At 36.7% G+C, this 19,562-nt stretch overlaps 3 protein-coding genes across 5 annotated transcripts in view; 2 read left to right on the forward strand and 1 right to left on the reverse strand.

Annotated features, from left to right (window-relative positions):
* The window catches only part of LOC134815976 (uncharacterized), a 578,562-nt gene that overhangs the window by 333,739 nt on the left and 225,261 nt on the right, over nt 1-19,562 (reverse strand). The window lies entirely within an intron of this gene.
* LOC134816054 (transient receptor potential cation channel subfamily M member-like 2) lies at nt 274-5,886 on the forward strand. Of its 3 annotated transcripts, XM_063824776.1 has the most exons (12): nt 274-496; nt 2,307-2,395; nt 2,738-2,900; nt 3,054-3,186; nt 3,364-3,446; nt 3,580-3,621; nt 4,003-4,131; nt 4,388-4,540; nt 4,713-4,930; nt 5,084-5,219; nt 5,351-5,473; nt 5,797-5,886. In XM_063824776.1, exons 1-11 carry the CDS (start codon nt 338-340, stop codon nt 5,441-5,443), a joined length of 1,398 nt encoding a protein of 465 aa, XP_063680846.1. In that variant the 5' UTR covers nt 274-337; the 3' UTR covers nt 5,444-5,473; nt 5,797-5,886. The 3 variants fall into 3 exon arrangements, with proteins under 3 accessions (XP_063680846.1, XP_063680845.1, XP_063680847.1); XM_063824775.1 differs by lacking the exon at nt 5,797-5,886 and having other exon boundaries at nt 5,084-5,408; XM_063824777.1 differs by lacking the exons at nt 3,580-3,621; nt 5,797-5,886 and having other exon boundaries at nt 5,084-5,408.
* LOC134816053 (transient receptor potential cation channel subfamily M member 2-like) lies at nt 5,861-14,835 on the forward strand. Its single transcript, XM_063824774.1, has 13 exons — nt 5,861-5,957; nt 6,145-6,368; nt 7,139-7,542; nt 7,943-8,927; nt 9,091-9,225; nt 9,664-9,910; nt 10,070-10,205; nt 10,572-10,728; nt 10,992-11,381; nt 11,578-11,794; nt 11,954-12,159; nt 12,344-12,573; nt 13,280-14,835. The coding sequence occupies exons 2-13, from the start codon at nt 6,213-6,215 to the stop codon at nt 13,389-13,391; spliced, it is 3,375 nt and encodes a 1,124-aa protein (XP_063680844.1). The 5' UTR covers nt 5,861-5,957; nt 6,145-6,212; the 3' UTR covers nt 13,392-14,835.

The raw sequence follows: 19,562 nt of genomic DNA on the forward strand, positions 1-19,562 counted from the left end.
GTTCCCGTTGTTACACTCTTATTAATTTGTTATTGCTGATTTTATGTAAATTAGATTGTTTTACAGCTTCTCTACGCATATTATAGAATTGATATTATCATATTTAGGACGTGACGTGAGGTTAAAACTGAACTCCGTCCTTTCTATCATCAGTCCCGGAAGTTTTACTGTTAGATTATTTTTAGTCGCTTCTTGTAGTGTTTCAAATTCTTCCACACATTCTTCGCAATGCTTTTGAGATACCCAAACTATCACCAACATCTCAATAGGCCTCCAAGATTGCTCTTCCCGCGGGGTTGCCCACTCAAGTGCAGGAAACTGCAGAGAGTGTTCTGTAATGTCACCCCATGAAGAACAGCCCGTATCACCCGGTACTGGAGGTAACGCTGTACTAAAGGTCCAAGTTAAACCTGTGAGAAGAACCAGACTTCCTTCTCTTAAGAGACTGAGCTCCAGACTAAAGGTTCACATTAGTGATAGCCCGCCTGTTGTCACTGTGAGTATAGCTTTTCAATTACACTACATTACGAGTTACAAACATGGCTATAAGACTTAGGATTTACCTGTATATATTAGACTTATATATCAGATTTATGTATTAGACCAATATATATTAGGAGTAACCTGTAATACCCTTATTAGATCAATATAATGATATTTGGATATTTCAATCTCCAATAAAACTGATAAATGGAAACTTGATCAATGAAAAGAAAGGGACAGAGTCTGCAGAGAGAATGAGGGGGCTGTAGCTGATTAGATTCCTTCCAGACTACATATTATTCTGTATAATGTTCCATACCCGGATTTGTTTAATTTGTTTAATTTGTGTAGAAAAGCTTATGACTTATACTGGGGTTTCAGTGCAATAGAATCTTATTTTCGTTTCTGTTCTGTTGATAGTATCCAGACATACCGTGAGCTGTGGTGATGGGTAGTGTTTGACCAGTTTGCTGAGTATTATTGTTGAAGTAGATTCTTGAAATAAAGTTGCGCGAGTCACAAGTGTAAACTTGCAAGCGACGATTCAATCAATAAAGCAGTTCTAGTTGAACTTTACCGTGATGATCGAAGAGGACTGCCCTGACGAGCTTGAGGACTTAATCCCGATTATTGAAGTCGGAACAATCAAGACTAAAGGGGCTTTCCTCTCATTTTCTCAATTTACAAGTCCTACAAATAGTGATCCCGGAACAAAAGTAGGTTCATCCATATCTGATGATAGTTTGTTATTGTTCTTTATCCGATATACATTCCGGAGTAGTGTGTTCATAGTATTAGTAGTGTTATGTACATGTGTTAATCATTGTGTCCATGACTGTATCTTTTTCTCGTATCGATGTATCAGTTAGATATTATTTCCTAGCGGCTCAAGAATCTGATGTTACATTAAATATGGAAATAAGGATAAACGATTGCTCATTGAGTAACCATATTAGTAACACTGGTAACCCTGGCAATAACACTTTTCAATGAATAACTAATATTTCTAATTCAATGTAGGAATCCAAATGGAATATTGATAGCTTCTGTAATTTTTATGGGAGCGACCTTTACAGCTTCTCTACACGTAGAGAAGGACTATAAAAGTACACAGTACATGTTGAAACATGTTAAAATCGAACACATTCCTTACTTACTGCCCTTCTTATTGTCAGACTCGAAAGTTTCATAAGGTTCGTTTAGTTGCTGCTCGTACCACTATTAATGTTGTAGGTTCTGCACTTTTATTTGCACCGGTGCAACAAGGTGCAACTATCGCGACTATTGCAACGGATTACTGCTTAGTCAGCGAAATAGCAAGTTTTAGTTTTAGTTTTGCTTTATCGTGATGATTGAAGAGGACTGTCCGGATGAATTCGAGGAATCGATCCCAAATGTTCAAGCAGGAACAGTTAGGCCTACAGGGGCTTTCTTCAGCAGATTTCTCGGTCATACATCCACGGGTCCCGAGGTGCATCCATTTTTTGTGCAGTTTAAATAATTTTGTTCTTAATACGATATATTTTCCGCAGCTGTGCAATGTGCATATAATATGTTTTTCATATAGATTTGAGTTGTTTCTACTTCACCTGGTGGCTTCATACAAAATGCAAATAAAAAACCATCCGTCCCAGTATAGCAACGAATACTCCTTCATAAATAAGTCTTCTTCAACAAACTTGCTCCTCTGCCTATCAACTACATATATCCCAATATTTTAAATACCTGATGTCTTGTAAAATTGTGTATTTTCTCTGTTATATAGCGGATGAACCTAAAAACATACCCGCAGCTGTAATTCCTCTCATATTTTATGTTTTCAGGTGAAGGAGAATGTGATCACAAAAACTTTCAACCGGAGGGAATGTTGCAAGTTTGTTACCAGATCTGCTTCCCCACAGGATACGAAATGGTTTGTATTCATATCCTCATCGTAACTTTATCTTATTTTTACTGTTTTTGTTTGACATACCTCGCATTGATCAGGACAATATAATAATATTTAACTTGAAAACTTTCGGACTGTTTCAATTTAGAGTCTGATACAAATGAGAAGAGATCAGTGTCCTAAACTTAGTATATAGTAACCTCATTCTACATTCCCACACCTTATATGGGTATAACGTGGTATATTCCCACACCTTATATCAATATGGGCATCACGTGGTATATTCCCACACCTTATTAATATATGGGCATCACGTGGTATATTCCCACACCTTATATGGTCATAACGTGATTGTGCGTCTCGCAGGTGCAAGTGTGGTCACCATGATAACAAACACAGTCCTGTTCATTGTAAGCAGTCCTTTTCACATACAGCAGAATGGAACCCCACCAGCGACACCAAAACATTCCCGACCAATGCGTACGGAGAGATCGACTTCCTTAACGCTGAAAATGATGTTTTGCCCCTGGTAAGCTCCAAATCTTATTTTATCAGGTTTTAGAAAACATTTCGCTCCTATTATCGCGTTGAAGTTGCTAGATTGTTTAAATGGGTACGGAAATTTCAACCAACAAGTAAATCAATTCCAACAAGTATATTTATTTCTTAATTTACTTTTCAGTACCTCAGATGCGATATGGATGTTAAAGTTGAAGATCTCGGTAACCTGCTACTAAAAATGTGGGGTATTCCTCGCCCTAACCTTCTCATATCTGTTTTTGGTGGACACTCCAAGTTCGACTCTAAGAAGATGGGTAAGTCATTGGGATACACTTCAGTTTAATTAGTTACAATAAATTATCAGTGGTTTGAGTTCTTGACTAATTCCTGTTTATTGCACATCAATTTATCCTGTGAATTTAAATCTCTCTCTAATAACAGATATAACCGCCCCCCCCCCAAATTTCTCCGACTTTTATCAAAATATCTAGGCGCGGAATCTGAAGTCAAGGAGGGCCTTGTGAAAGCAGCAAAAGACTCAAAAGCTTGGGTGTTCACCAGTGGTGTAGACCATGTAAGTTTTAGTAATATGTCTTTAGCATTTAACTCGCATGACTCTGAAAAAGTATAAACATATACGATACTATATTTTATTCTCGACTTTAAATTTCTCATAGACATATATATAATATTATTATCGATACTAGAAAACCACTCGACGGTGTAACGATGGAACACAATACGATATGGTAAAGTTAAATTGATTTCAAATGATTAACATTAAACAACCGATTATATCTTCAGCTCATAAAAATAAAGTATTTTTTTTCGTTAAATCTAATTTCTGTCTGCTACCAAGAAATCTATAATACATTGTTCATACGTTCATTAAAGTGATCAAATTATACAGCTTAGTGTTATGCAATTATGCGAATGCTTGAAGTGTAACAGTCTTTCACGCATCAAATCTTGAAGAGAGCATGAAAATTTGGGACGCTCTGGTTACAAAATGGAGGGGATAATAACCTAATACTCTTTTAATTCATTTAAAAAAGATTCCATTACAACAGATAACATTTTAGATTATCTATTTAAATTCTAAATTAATTTCTGTTTTTTATTTCCTCCAGGGAGTAAGTAACTTGGTGGGGGACGCTGTAGCAATGAAGAGATCCTTTGTAAACTCTATTCCTGTTATCGGAGTCAACTCGTGGGGTGCTGTTTACAACAACCACGAACTAGAAGAGGGTGACGAGCAGGTACTGTAGGGTAACTAGGGTAACAGGGGTAACAGGGGTAACTGGGGTAACTAGGGTAACTAGGGTAACTAGGGTAACTAGAGTAACTAGGGTAACTAGGGTAACTGGGGTAACTAAGGTAACTAGGGTAACTAGGGTAACAGCAAAGTTATCACAAAATAAGGCGTTATTCTAATCCGAGATCAGAGCAACATCAGTTAAATTAGAGTAAGATCGCCGATGAATTATAACTTATCACAACTTTTTTAATCATCAGGGACGGTTTCCAGCATTCTACCAAGCAGTGTCTCAGTCTGAGTTAGAAAGGGATAATGTGACGAATAAGCCAAAGTCGATGGTGCTGGAACACGAACACACTCATTTTATTCTTCTCGATTTTGGGACTAAGAACAATTTCCATGAGGATGAGGTGGGCTTTTATCAAGAATTATCGTAACATTAAAAGTTAATAACGAAATGATTAGATATATCAACACTCGAAACCCCTCCAGCGATCAAAAAATAATTGCTTACTTTGTACAAATAAGGAGCGATTGATCGTTTTTAAATACCATCACTATCTTCTCAACTCCTTTCTGCAGGTACGGAAGTTCCGGATAAAACTCCAGGAGCACCTACGAGAAATAACTGAAGCTCAACTCGTCTCCGTTCTAATAGAGGGAGGATGTGGATCTTTGGAAGAGGCTCACGTGAGGATAATGAGGGGGCTCCCCGTAGTGGTGCTAGGGGACTCGGGTAGAATATCTAACGTGATCTCTCTGGCTGTAGACTTGATTAAACATGCCAAGTTGCTGGACGGGTAGGTTCCTTATAGAGCACGGCTTTTTTCAAATGTCATGAAAACAATTCGATGTAAAAGATCTTGTTAAATTTGAGAATTATACATCCGTGTTATATGCAATTTCGATTGACTCACTTTAAAAAATAAACCATTGAAACGATGTGTTTGCAGATCGCTAAGTCCACTGAAGAATGACGACAGATTAAAAGTGAGACAGGCCCTTATCGAAGCATTGCCCGACTTCGAGGAAAGCAAATATGATGAGCTGATGGAGATTGTTGAGGAAATCATTTCTCAGGAGAAACTGGTGAGCACAGTGGCGAAACACACCTACCTGCCGTCCCCCCCCCCCCCTCTGCTAAATGTTTTACAAATAATCGCATGGGGGAGAAAAAAATCTGAATACATCTCCTTGTTCTATTTCCAACTCTCCAATAGGTGACGGTGTGGCGCTATGGGAAAGGTGTCGACCTTGATACTGCTATCCTTGAAGGTCTCATGAAAAGTATTGCAAACCTATTCCCGACGTAGAGGACAATCAGTCCACTCCAACAGGCAGACGTAAGCTAATTAAACGAGTAAATACGTACAAAATACAATATCATCTCGGTGATGTTTTTATGTTAAAATATTACTGGCCGTTAACAATATTATCACCTATAAGGACAATGGTGATCTTAGGGCCGACAGTTTTGAGAGCAGATAAAGAATTTTTAATTGTCATCATGACGGTTCAATAATCCGACGAAATATATCGGATGGTATCATGAAATCATTTTAATATCTATTAGTACTAGTTTCATTTCGAATAGTCATTACAATATGTAAAATGCTAGTTGCTAGACTGCAAACAATAAATGTAGAACTTTGAATTATTTTTGCAGACGCAACACTCGATCAAAAGAGAGAAAAGCAAAGAGAGCGAGCAAAATCCCTAATGAAGAGGCAGTTAGAATTAGCCATACAGTGGAATCGTTTGGACATTGCTAAGGATTTCATTTTTGAGAGCAAATCGGACAACTCAAAAGAGGATCTCATTTTCACTGTCAGTGCTAAATATTTATTGGCTGATTAATTAATTTACTATACATTTTCAGACCTCAAAGGGCTTCCCATATTCAAGTTTCGATTTTTTTGGTCGATTCAGCCGTCTCCTACCCCCGACTCGACCAATCACTAATTGCGGCAATGCAATATCAAAATACTTTTATCACACGGATTATGCTTTTCAGGAAGGTGAACTAAACGACATGTTAGGGCTGGCTATCCAGCACCAACAAACCAGCTTATACGATTTATCATGAAAGATCGAGAAGCGAACATAAAAACGTTCCTGACTGTGGAGCGGTTCGAGGCGATCCTGCGGACCAACACTCCTGAAAATACTTTGTTGTACTCTCTCCTTCAGAAGAAGTGTGCTAATCCTGCTCACTGGAAATTTGAGCACTTTGAGATGGTAAGTAGGTTGAAGTTTTGATTTTATTCGTTTTAGAAACTAACTAATAAACTAATTTATTAGTTTATAAACTAATAAACTAATAAACTAATAAACTAATAAACTAATAAACTAATAAACTAATAAACTAATAAACTAATAAACTAATGAACTAATGAACTAATGAACTAATGAACTAATGAACTAATGAACTAATAAACTAATAAACTAATAAACTAATAAACTAATAAACTAATAAACTAATAAACTAATAAACTAATAAACTAATAAACTAATAAACTAATAAACTAATAAACTACTAAACTAATAAACTAATAAACTAATAAACTAATAAACTAACTAATAAACAAATAAACAAATAAACAAATAAACAAATAAACTAATAAACAAATAAACAAATAAACAAATAAACTAATAAACTAACAAATAAACAAATAAACAAATAAACAAATAAAAAAATAAACAAATAAACAAATAAACAAATAAACAAATAAACAAATAAACAAATAAACAAATAAACAAATAAACAAATAAACAAATAAACAAATAAACAAATAAACAAATAAACAAATAAACAAATAAACAAATAAACAAATAAACAAACAAACAAATAAACAAATAAACAAATAAACTAATAAACTAATAAACTAATAAACTAACTAATAAACGTATTATTAGGGGATGAAATATATCATTTTTGTAACAAACGGATATTGCATTTGAAAGGCGAAACGTACTATTTGATAATATAACCATACACGATTTTCAAGGTGATTCACGACATAAGTGAGGGAGTCTTCAAAGTGCCCGGAAAAACAAAGCCATCAGAAAACCTCCCTGATTCCCTGATCGACCCCTCAGTAAACAGCATGCTACTAAAAGCAATCAAACGATGCGTCACAACCTGCACGAAAGGGTGTCAATGCTCGTACAAGCTCCTTGAACAGCACGCCAATGAAGCGGGAGCAATACAACTAGAAGAGGGCACGACAGAGGAAACAGGAGGTAACGAGGACATTACTTTTAGAGGCATCCGAGACTATGATTTTGAGGATCCGGCTAGTCTGCTGACTGTTTACATGGTGATGATTCACAAGCAGGACATGGCCATGGTGTTTTGGGAGTGTTCACAGACCAGTCTCTTCCTTTGTCTCGTCTGTACGTGCATACACAGGTAGTTATTTTTGCACGGACCATAGTCCGTAGTATACATTAAAATAAACGCGCGCCGCGCATTCATTGACGACAGGCTAACTGAGTAGCTATACATCACAATAATCACATCTCCGCAAGCAATCCTACGACAATAGTCCGTAGTATTTTGTTTATTAATTTATTGTGATTTACTTCCACAGCTTTTAGTTGAGTTTACTTTGGCCGTTTATTTATGTTTATTCGACATCAATACAATTTATTTTCCTCCATCAAAACAGTTTGCTCTGTCCTGAGCCTAAACTTTATGGCTATTATTATAATCATCGGAATTAAATCAATGACTGTATATAATGTAGCCAAAGTTATCAAACTAATAAAAGTAACTAAATTAAATAGGTACATTAAATAGTTATTCTCAGGTGGATGTGCGGGCAAAAGAGCGACTCGTTATTCATTACCGACTATTTAAGTGACCGTTTACAAAAGTATGCAGTTGACTTCGTCGATATATCCAACAAAGTTTTAGAAGAGGTCGCACGCTACAAAACCGAACATGTTATTGCTCTGGTTAACTTTAAGTTTGAGAAATGGGGTGGTAAGACCATTCTGGAGATGGCACATTACGTAAACGCCATCGAGATCATAGCTCACCCAACCATACAAGACTACATAGACTTGGAGTGGAATGGTTGGTTGGACAGTGACATATCTACATTCAGAACCATAATATCACTGCCCTGCCCTCTTCTCGCTTCCTTCCGAAATGTTACCCCGTTTGACAAGTGGAAAACGAAAAATATCAGGAATGACGGGCAGAAAAGTAGAAACAGACTTCAGAATTTTATAGAGCGAGGGGATCATAGTCACAATCCTGACCCTACAACGGAGAAAAACGAGAAGCTGGACCGACTGACCAAGTGTAGGTACTTCTACAAGGCACCTGTCGTGAAGTTCTGGATTTATACCATCACCTACGCCGGCTTCCTGTTTTCCTATGTTTGCGCTCTACTTTTGACGGATCAAAACAAGTCATGCTCTAAGAAAAACCATTTTCGTCAGATGTTCGGGTGTAAGCTGACCTTCTCCGAGCAGATCACGTACACGTGGGTGTTTTGTTTGATTCCTCTGGAGATACGACAGATACACTTCTCCTATCCTACTACCTTTATCGGGAAGTTAAAGATGTATTTTTCTAGTTTCTACAACATCTGTGATGCTCTCTGTATAGGGACTATCATGCTGGCGCTCGCTTTCAAATTGATGGCTAGAAAAGGGGACGATGAGGACAATACTGATATGACGGTCGGAGAGAATATGTTTAGACTTTTGTTTGCATTTGCGTTTATTCTCTTTTGTCTGAAACTGTGTCAGGCTTTAGAAAAGAGCGAACAGATCGGCCCCAAGGTTAGATAGATTATTCATTTAAAAATATAATTGTACAAATTATTTAATTACTAATGATATTTATTTCCATGCTCGATCACAAATGTTCACTACGATAATATGCATAGTTTTTCATTGCACGTGTCATAGAGATCACGCTAAATAGTAACTTGATTTATTACAGGTGATGATGATAACGAAGATGTTGAAAGATCTTAAATTCTTCATTTTCCTTATAACCATATTCGTGATAGGTTATGGTGTTAGTACTACATCCATCATATACCCTCATAAGTTCAAGAGTTTTACATCCGACATCGTGAGTCAAAGTTAATGTAAAAATATTTTACAAATTTTGTTTTATTATTAACTTTTATTTTATTATTATTAAATGTAAAAATATTTTATTTTATGGCATTAGCGATATCATTACAAATACAATCTTTAGCTTGCTAGATTTTCCTAAGTTTGATTTGAGAATTCATGATCATTAGGATTGGGTATCCCTAGTGCTGCAGATCCCCTAAAGTTGCGTATGCTGGATCTTCTAAGGTTGAAACTTAGACCCCCCCATTCCAAGGTCGGGTTCAATAAGTTAGGATCGAGTTAGCTGGAGTCCCCTTATGTGATATAGAAAGCTACGGCCGTGAAAAAGACTTGAAAATGGCTTTTAATTTCCCAGGTCATCATTTAAAAAAGACTTAACGAGAACTATCACTTGCATGTCTTACTAATTACTAATACAAAATCGTTTCAGGTGTTTGACATCTTTTGGAGGCCCTATCAAAACATGTTTGGAGAGATAGGTGATACGACATTGATCAAAGTCATGAACAAAGCCTATTGTACATTGCAGTTCAATGAAACCTATTGTGAAAATGGCCCTTACGACTGCTTTAAGAAAGACAACAAAATTTGTATGTACAACGTTTACATCGTTAAAACCCTCCTCGCTGCCTACATGATGTTGGCTGCAGTTCTCATGCTCAACCTGATGGTCGCTGGTCAGTTGACAGTTCTTATTTTCGTAAACATCGAATAAGTCGTAATTTGTATCTCCTAATTTCATGTATCCTTGCCAAGCAGGTTCAATAATGTGATATCAATCAAGAGTAGCTGTTTGATATTCGATAACGAACCTAATACTCGCTCCACGTTATCAGTTTTCACTAGCACCTACGAGAACATACAAGAGGACTACAAGTCTCACTGGAAGCGTCAGAAGTTTGACCTTATGATCGAGTACCGGAGCAGGTCACCTCTGCCTGTTCCTCTCAGTACGATACTTCACTGCTGGAGGTTTGTCGTTTTGATCTCAGGGCCACTAGAACGAACACCGATGCAACAACAAGACAACATTAAGACAACATTAACGCAACAAACACCAATAAGACAACAAACGATAAGACAACATTAAGACAACATTAAGGCAACATTAAGACAACAACCTTATGATCGAGTACCGGAGCAGGTCACCTCTGCCCGTTCCTTCCATGTGAAATTGGATCACATTAAACTGGTAAACCAGGTCCGAACGGCTTAGATTTTACTTTGGTCGTTTTGACCAGTTACAGATTGGACGGAGGTCCTGGCCTAGAATTAACCATGAAACTTGATTTTGCCTGTAATATAAAAGAAGGAATTAAACAAGGTGATTGCCCTCAGGTTTGTAAAGCTAGTTTGCCGCTTCACGTTTGGTAGATTTAACAGCTGTTGTCGATCAAACGCTACTGAGAAGATCCCAGCAAACGATGTTCATCAACGGCTGACAATCACACTCCTTGAAATTGAGTGCCGTCGGAACTACCTCGAAAAAATGAAGGTGAGTCACTCAATAGAAGTTTTCGGTGACATACCAACGTTATGACATGCATTTCTATTTATTTGTAATAAATGTCTGTCAATACACGAGAGTTTTAAATACAAGAGATGATGTTAATTGTAAATGCTGTTTAGTCTAATTTTATCAGTTTCGTTATCTGAATTATGAAAGCGATATTCGTTTTGGTCATTATTCACCAATAAATAAAAATAAGTCCTTCATATCAGTAAAAATCAAGCTGAACTTAATTCCTATCCCGCCAGGACCCATCAAAGCATGAACGGTTGAAGACTGAAATATCGAAACTATCGGGTGATGTGGAACATATTGATAGGCGTCTTGAAGATTTCGAGACCAAGATGCAAAAAGTCATCGATATCGCCCAGCCCCAGTATGAATACCCTGATTCAGTTTTCCAACTCCAAGACACCACGAGCGTTTCCGAGCTCCCAACTTACAGTGGCTATGGTTTGGACAGTGAATCTACTGATCAGAATATGAGTGTTATCACGGAAGACGTCCCCACCGACTTCACTGAATCAGCAGACAAAAGAAGGAGCTCTAATATAAGTTGCAAGTCTGCTCAGCATCATGTCTGCAGATTGACAAAGATGGGCAAAAAATCTCGAAAATTGAAATACCCTGGTGAAAAGGTGACTATGTATTTAGTTTGATCAACACCTCGAAATGGTATCTGTCAGTCTTAACTCTTTGTTCTGTTTCTTGGGCAAAATTTGTATTGATCCCGTTTGTTAAGACAAAATATATTTTAAATATTTTTTAAATAATTAGAGGTTTAAAAACTTTAACTCTTTATCTTAGCAGAGTATAATCAATTTCCACCCTCAGAATGTCAGAAGATCAATGGTAAGGGAAGAGCACTGGGACTGGAGGAAACTTCTCCTGAGTTACGAGCCGTTAGAGCACACTGATCCCAGTGTGCCCAGTGAACGGAAGCTGTCGGACATCAAGTGGCACAGAAACGTGGAGGGGGATGAGAGGAGGAGTTATGAGGGACGTTACGAGATCAGGAACCAGCTACCTCTCATTCCTTGCGGACGAACTGGTAGATGACTTTGCTTTAACGACTTTCTTAGAGTCTTAGGGGCTAAGGGGTTTTTAACATACTTTCAGGATTTTTGGGAAATTGTAGACCAATTTGAGTTATTTTCTGCATGAAAATAAAGAATAATTATTTTCCGAATGAGAATACAGTTTGTGCCAGGTTTGAGTGGTCGTGGGCAGTTTGAAAAGTTTGGACCTAACCACGCTGTATTGCCGATTATTACCCGCTACACCAAGGAAGATGACGGAGGTGATCTGGTGGTGACTGAGAAGCCAGTCCTTGAAGTTTTACTAGATTTCAGTCGGGGTGAATCATGGTTCCTTCCAGAGATTAAGGGCGTTTATGATGATCTGCTCCCAAAAGAGGTGGCGTTTAGATTAGTATCTACCTTCTTGATATGTAATGTTCTAAGTTTGTTTTAATTGAAAAAATTGCGATCGACTCCTCGAGGTTCAAGGTTGTTGTATTTTGAAGCCCAGATTTAACTCAATATATTAAACACTGATTATTTTATATTATAATTAATAAGAACCGTTTATTTAATATCAGGTCCGTGAATTACTGACATCTGAAAACCACCTCTCCGGTAAAATCAACCACGACAAACTTCTGAAGCGAATAAACAAAATCTTAAAAGTTGGGATCTTAATCCACAAAGGATTCATAGACAATGAATATAACACAGATAATAGTTGGTCGGAAGGTATCTTCGTCAGCTATCATGACGGAAACGACAACGCCTTCCGTTACATTGACTTCCCTGAGGAGTCTCAGTACAGGTAGAGTAACTATTGAAAATATTTCTTCTTCAGAAATTTAGTACGATTTCTGCTGTTAACGACGATCTGATCGAACCTCATATGTCCTCTGGTAACAAAACATTCTGTCGGATATTCCACGGCTTACATCATATTTTAAAGGATATCTTATATACATTATACAGCTACTGCATCTTTAACGAACTATAGCGGAATTTTGTTATTAATGCGGATTGCGGTTGAACTCGTAGACTCGATAATATATATCCGGATTCAACATGAAGGTCCATAGATGTTTTATTTACTTCTCAGTAATGGCACAAGACACGATTGAGGTATTCAAAGTTCTATTCCCAAAGAAAGCTTTGATAAACGGAAAATCATCAGAATATAAAAAGAGATTTTGAAAAAATGTTTGAAGGAGCTTTCCTGCCGTTCCCTTGACCGAAATTTCGCGGTTTTGACTGAAATTTTGACTAGTGACCAATCTGAATCAGTGAAGTCGCCATCAAGGTATTGGAAGCAGTATATCCGGAGGAAACTTTGATGCTATGAACATTTTGAATATGTCAGCTTCTCCAGTGCTAATATTTTCCAATTTCATCCTGCTTGGTGATCGGTAGGGCTTTAAAACATAAAGCTGGCAAAACAAGCGGTTTTATTCCAAAACATGGAGTTTTGGAATAAAACTCCATGAACTTCCTCTCTAACATAAAACATCACCCAGGTGGAGTAGAATCAACAGCTGGAGAAACATCAACAGCATACACCGAGAGTATGTTCAGAGAGCTTTCTACGCCAGAAACGGTTCCGACTGTTCGAGTGCTCAATTTACGTAACTGCTCATTCAACCAACCACGAACTTTCGTTATAACCGAAGTCCGTTTTTGATATAAATATAAATATTAAAAACGGACCACTTTTATGAGAAACATATTATATTATGTTACTGGAACTTATAAATTAAGGAATATTATTTCCCCCATATGTGAATGCCTCTGTGTTTTACATCACGAACAGGTTTAGTTACAGAGAACTTATATTTTGGCAAAGAATTTAATAAATCAAAGAATTTGATTTTCATCACATACGAAGACTTCGTATCATGTTTAAAAAGGAACGCTAGTTAACGTTGCAAACCTATTATAGTGCAACCTGTCACGTATTTGCATAATAGGTGACAAAAGATCGCCCTTAAAGCATCTGGTCACATGCCAAAATCTTATTTCTCATTGGTTGAGGAGTGCAGTTTACCACGTGACTAAAATACGAAACTACACAATTCTACAGACAAATTAATTGGATTGTTTTATGGTGAATTTAATGAATTTAATGACTTGTAAGGTTGCAGTATTTTTATATTAAACCTTTTAGTGCGTTTCGTGTCGGTGAGACTAAGAAATATTAACTTTTCGGCTGTCGCCATTTTGGACAGCTAATTGTGTTTGGGAGACCGGGAATAATTTCTAATAAGATTTGTATCGATGATTGAAATATGCAGAACAGTTTTCTTTTTCAATTCAAGCTGGTTTTTATTTAATTTTATTCGTTAACTTTTTATACGTTAAGTTTTTGGTGTAAGTAGCGCACCTGCATTTTGATTTGAGCTTTTAATTCAAATTATTGGACTTGTTATTCAAAGGGTGTAAAGCAGCATTTTTTTTGTGTTCGATGTAAAAATCTTAGAATATCGTTAGCTCAGTGAATACATGGCATTTTAACTGTTTAACTTTAATATTTATATGGGCTGCTTTAAGGGCGATTATCTCGAAACTTTTTTAACATTCGCCCTTTAAAAAAACCATGACGATATTCCCTCTCCACCATGAAAATAGAACAGTTCAGAATAGAAGCCTACTAGGAAGTAGGAGCCTTGACCACTAACAAACTGCCAAACTGTCCACTGGTGCATGTTGTTAGCACCTGCCTTCCAGATACGTAGCCATCTTATTTAAGAAATAATATTCTAAACTTATTCAACAAAAAGTATTCGATTGGAGTCCCTGAAGTTGTCCTTCAGAATGGGAATTAATGTCATCGACAAACTCAAAGTCTTCCTTACAGTTATCATTGTTGACGGTTTATTGTTAAAAAATATTTGATGTGTTTCCACAAACCCATTTAACACTCAAAGTGAGCCGTGTATAATTTATAATAGTGAGCCTGTGATTATTTTCTTCATTAGGCACACATTTATCATGAAAAGTTGGCAACACCCGGTGTTCTAGTAATGATTACGATGATGCTGTTATAGCGATGTGTTAGTCTTACATCAATCCGTTAGTAAAATTAGTCTGATTTAGTGTAATGTAGTGTTATCAATATGAATATTATAAATATAATAATTAAAATGTTATAAAAATAATTAAAATGTTATAGTAGTCCTTATAGTCAGTTTGACTCTGTGCTTTTAAAAAGTAGATATCAGTTGAAGCCCGACTCCTCAGAAGCAAATACATTTAAAACAGGGAGTTGGGAATCTTGCAATTATATCATCAAGCTCGTATATCAAGTGGAGAGAATTTAGGCCTGATAAAATAGGAGTTCACTTAAATCGTGGTATTTGATTTTACTGCATCGATAAAGTAAAAAGAAAAACGTAAAAAAGTATAAAAGTAAAAACTACCAGCAGCGTAATACTCCCTGTTGAATCCTCTAGCTTAATCGTGATAGGGGCGGTGCTTGAGAGTGTCCCATATCCTAGCACCTTGCCTTAACGTACATGGTACTATATATTCTGATTCTGGACTTATGTGGCAAGTTTGCTCATAGTAATAGCTAGATTAAACAAATATTCCCTTAAGACTGACAGTGACTTATATTCTGGTACCTCTGGGTGCCCAATTAATATTTCTCAAGCTTTCACCGACCAACCCGATTTTAAATATTTCAACTAAACGTACTATTATTTATATTCTATTATTTATATTATGATTCTGGACTTATGTGGCAAGTTTGCTGCTGGTAATCTAGATTAAACAAATATTCAGTGACTTATATTCCTGGTACCTCTGGGTGCCCAATTAATATTTCTCAAGCTTTCACCGACCAACCCGATTTAAAACATTTCAACTAAACGTACATGGTACTATCATTTATATTCTATTATTTATATTCTGATTCTGGACTTATATTTCTGGTACCTCTGGGTGCCCAATTAAGAAGTCTCAGGCTTTCTCCGATTTTAAACACCATTTCAACTACCCGAGCAGACATTGCCCTAATTGTTCAAGAAGAATTTATTAGTAATCTCTGCAGTATAGCCAATAGCGTCCACAGGGTAAACACTAGACATGCATACTGAATAAGTAATTTAAATTAGCATGTTGTCAACACTCACCACACTGATTGCAGCTCCAATACACAGTGGGGTAAGTAATGCATTACTTTACCTCTTCGCTCTTGGGATATAGTGGAACCCTTTTAATTACAGTACCGATTAATTGATTATATTATATTAGAGCTGCATGTATGTTGTTGTTTTTATTCGACTTGGTTTGTTTGACGAAAATCGCTTATAAAGAGGGTCCAGGATCGGCCGAATAACTACATAAATTACACATCCACAATTATCATGAAGGGTATCATGTACCTAACTCAGATATATTATATGGTATATACGTGTACATTCTTCGAAATGGATAAATACTTTTGTGATTTCCCTGCAACAACAAACATATTTATTCGATCTTTAAGGCTTTCTCTTACTCCCCTCCTTTGGACGCCGATATTTTGTTGTGGTTCGAATAATGATTATTTACGGTATCATTTTTTCTTTATAAATAACTTTAGTACATCCAAATGCATATCAAGTTTTGCTGAATGCACCTGATTGCTTGCTTCGCACTTAAAAACCTAATCATATACACTCGCTCGGAAGGCCAGATGCATGACTATAATAAATCCCCCGGAGCTAGGTACTGCTGAGTGTTAGATTTAGAGTTAAGATAGTTGATAGCAACGTTTCTACTCCCTCCACTGCCAGTTGGTACCATATTACGCCACCTACCAAATCTCAAGACGCCACCTACCAAATCTCATGACGCTCTACGAAATCTACAAGGCTTTTTATAAAGTTTTCATCGACTTATGTTTAGTTGTGGTCGCGACAAAATTCCTTAATTTTTAAAAGCTTGTTGGTTTTTTGTTGTTGTTGTCAATGTTTATTGAGTTTATGGGGACCGTTATTAAATTAAGGCTATGGTCACTGGTCATTAGGTACCATATGTCTTCAATATAATTATAAGTAGGATGTGAATTGTCCAAGTCCCAAATACCATTTTATTTGGCAGTTCGAGCAATCACGATTAGTCAAAAACGAGTTAAAACGTTTAAGAGGTATAGTACTTATTTTACAACTAAGCACTTTGCACGAATACTTATACAGTATACTGATTTCGGTGTGGTATTTCTAATCTAAACTCGCTAATTTGAAATTTAAAAAAAATCCACATAAACCCGTAAATCGTAATGGATATGTCTGTGGCAAGTATGGATGTTATTTTCATAAATCTGTGGTATTTATTTAATTTAATTTTCTGTATAGTGTTCATATATAATACATCGATTGTGCTATGTGATAACATCTTAATTCGTATAGTTTTCTGCAGATCATCAGACATTTCCTTTCCAGTGTTTGTAGTCGTACCCAGCTTTCTTGATATAAACTTAATTTCTGCAGTCGAAATAAGAAATACCTTTTTTTCACACACAGATAACTATTTAATTATACCTTATCCTTTGACTAATTGGTGTAGCCCCATACACTTATTTTTTACAACAGAACAGGGATCAATCAATTAAATTGTCTTACCGCGTTACATTCACGAACAGGACGTGACTGTTTAAGAATCCTAGAATCCTGCCGATCCGTAGAATTGTCTGAGACACATATTAACGTATGACGATACAGATAAATCACTCTACGCATGACTATTACGTGAGTCCGTGACTAAGTGTCCGTGACAAAGTGTCCGTGACTAAGTGTTCGTGACAAAGTGCATCCGTGACAAAGTGTCCGTGACAAAGTGTCCGTGACAAAGTGTCCGTGACAAAGTGTCCGTGACAAAGTGTCCGTGACTAAGTGTCCGTGACTAAGTGTCCGTGACTAAGTGTCCGTGACTAAGTGTCCGTGACTAAGTGTCCGTGACTAAGTGTCCGTGATTAAGTGTCCGTGACTAAGTGTCCGTGACTAAGTGTCCGTGACTAAGTGTCCATGACTAAGTGTCCATGACTAAGTTTAAAGTATTCTTTAGATGGCTCTGACGGACATGTCATAACCCTCTACTTTGACCGAATCCCTAACTAAGTAACCGTGCCTAACTGAAGCATTTACTAAAACCCTAACGAGAAATTCGACATATTTCCTTAAATAGCCATGTCATGCAATACAGTTGTTCGCCGTTTACTCGTCGAATAAATCGCAGGGGAGCTTATCCCTATCTGATGTGGGGTGTGTGGGGTGATCTGGAATCAGTGTTCAAACATGCATCAATTCAAATCAGTTTCAATTGCCGGGGACTCTCGAGAAGAATTCTGAAGTAATACCAGTGTAAACTGTAAATTGATATAGGCCGCTCCTATGGGTGCAGCATACTGTTTGAGTATGTTGTTTCTTTATAACATGTTTAAGAAGTTACGCTTGATGAATTTATGTTCCTACAGTTTATTGATGTCCGTTGAACATCAATAAACTGTAGCTTTACAGAAAATGTTTTAAGAAGAGCTTGTTAAGCTGAAAAATCTAACAGTCCAACATGATTGGATTTGTGGTTGGCATAAATCGTACATGAACATAAAGTATTAAATATGTTTATAATTACATATATTAAATCTGCTCAAGCTGCAATACAGAATTTGCTATTTTGTAAAAGTTTCAAATCAAACCATTTGCCACATTTTTAGTCCAAATAACTTGATCTAGCTTCCTTTCGAAAAATTTCATACCTGATCTTTTGCTACCAAGGATAATTTCTAAACTAGTTCAGTATATTTGTATTTATGATTGACATTGTGAAATAATAAAGATTTCAAATTTGACAATGATTACGCTGTCTTCGTCTTCAATCGTTAGTGTAATTAACAACTCCTTCTATTTACCGACACCACGAACAGAGAATAGAGATATTAGCTTTCAGCACAGCTTAAGTTTCAAATATAGCTACTTCGATCGTGGCAACAATCGTTTCCAACTCTAAGTTACTAGCCCTGTGAGACTCATTACCTGTACCCGGTCACCCGAAATTGCAGTTCAACATTAAAGCATTAATAACCCTTCAAATAGACAAACATTTAAGTTTTGTCGCTGTAAATTTGCCCTGGAGAGCCTTGGAAATGAAACATTCCCTGTTTTTTATTGAACTTCAATTCATCTTTTTGCAGCCTATAAGTACTTGAAGTTCACATATCTGATAGAACTAATAACGATTAACGATAGATGGTGCAAAAAATGCGATATTAGGTCAATAGTGCGATTCCGCACCCACTACACTTATATGATGCCTCTACTCAACTATAATAATGGTCTAATAAGATATAATTTATCGTGGAAAATTAATTTTCTCTTTGAAGTTACTGAATATTTCCTCTCTACTGAGTTATGCAGAATTATTATGTTATTCCGGAAAGAGTCAGGTTTATTTGCGATACTTAGACATAGTCTTATAGTCTATTACTACTACTGAGTCCGATCTACGCCAGATTTCCCTCTTCATAAGTTCATAGATCCCCGTTCTGCATCAGGGCTCAGTTCCTCTTTTATAGAATTTGTCCCCAATTCCTTCAGTAACATAGACAAGTATAGCTCAGTCTGGGTCATTGTGCTTTACCATGCACAGGGTCCTATAAGACTAGATCATTGGCTAGCTTAGCTCAGGATTTCAGATGCCATTTTGAATCCTCTGCTTTGTATCCTCGATAATCTTGGTAGGCTACAAATAAACGATACAATGCTAACGTTGTCCTTCCATACACAGCACCTGGCACAAATGTGTTTGTCCAAACTTTCTATT

Source organism: Bolinopsis microptera, chromosome 5 (assembly GCF_026151205.1).
Source record: "Bolinopsis microptera isolate Bmic1 chromosome 5, MBARI_Bmic_1.0, whole genome shotgun sequence".
In the NCBI taxonomy this organism is placed as follows: domain Eukaryota; kingdom Metazoa; phylum Ctenophora; class Tentaculata; order Lobata; family Bolinopsidae; genus Bolinopsis; species Bolinopsis microptera.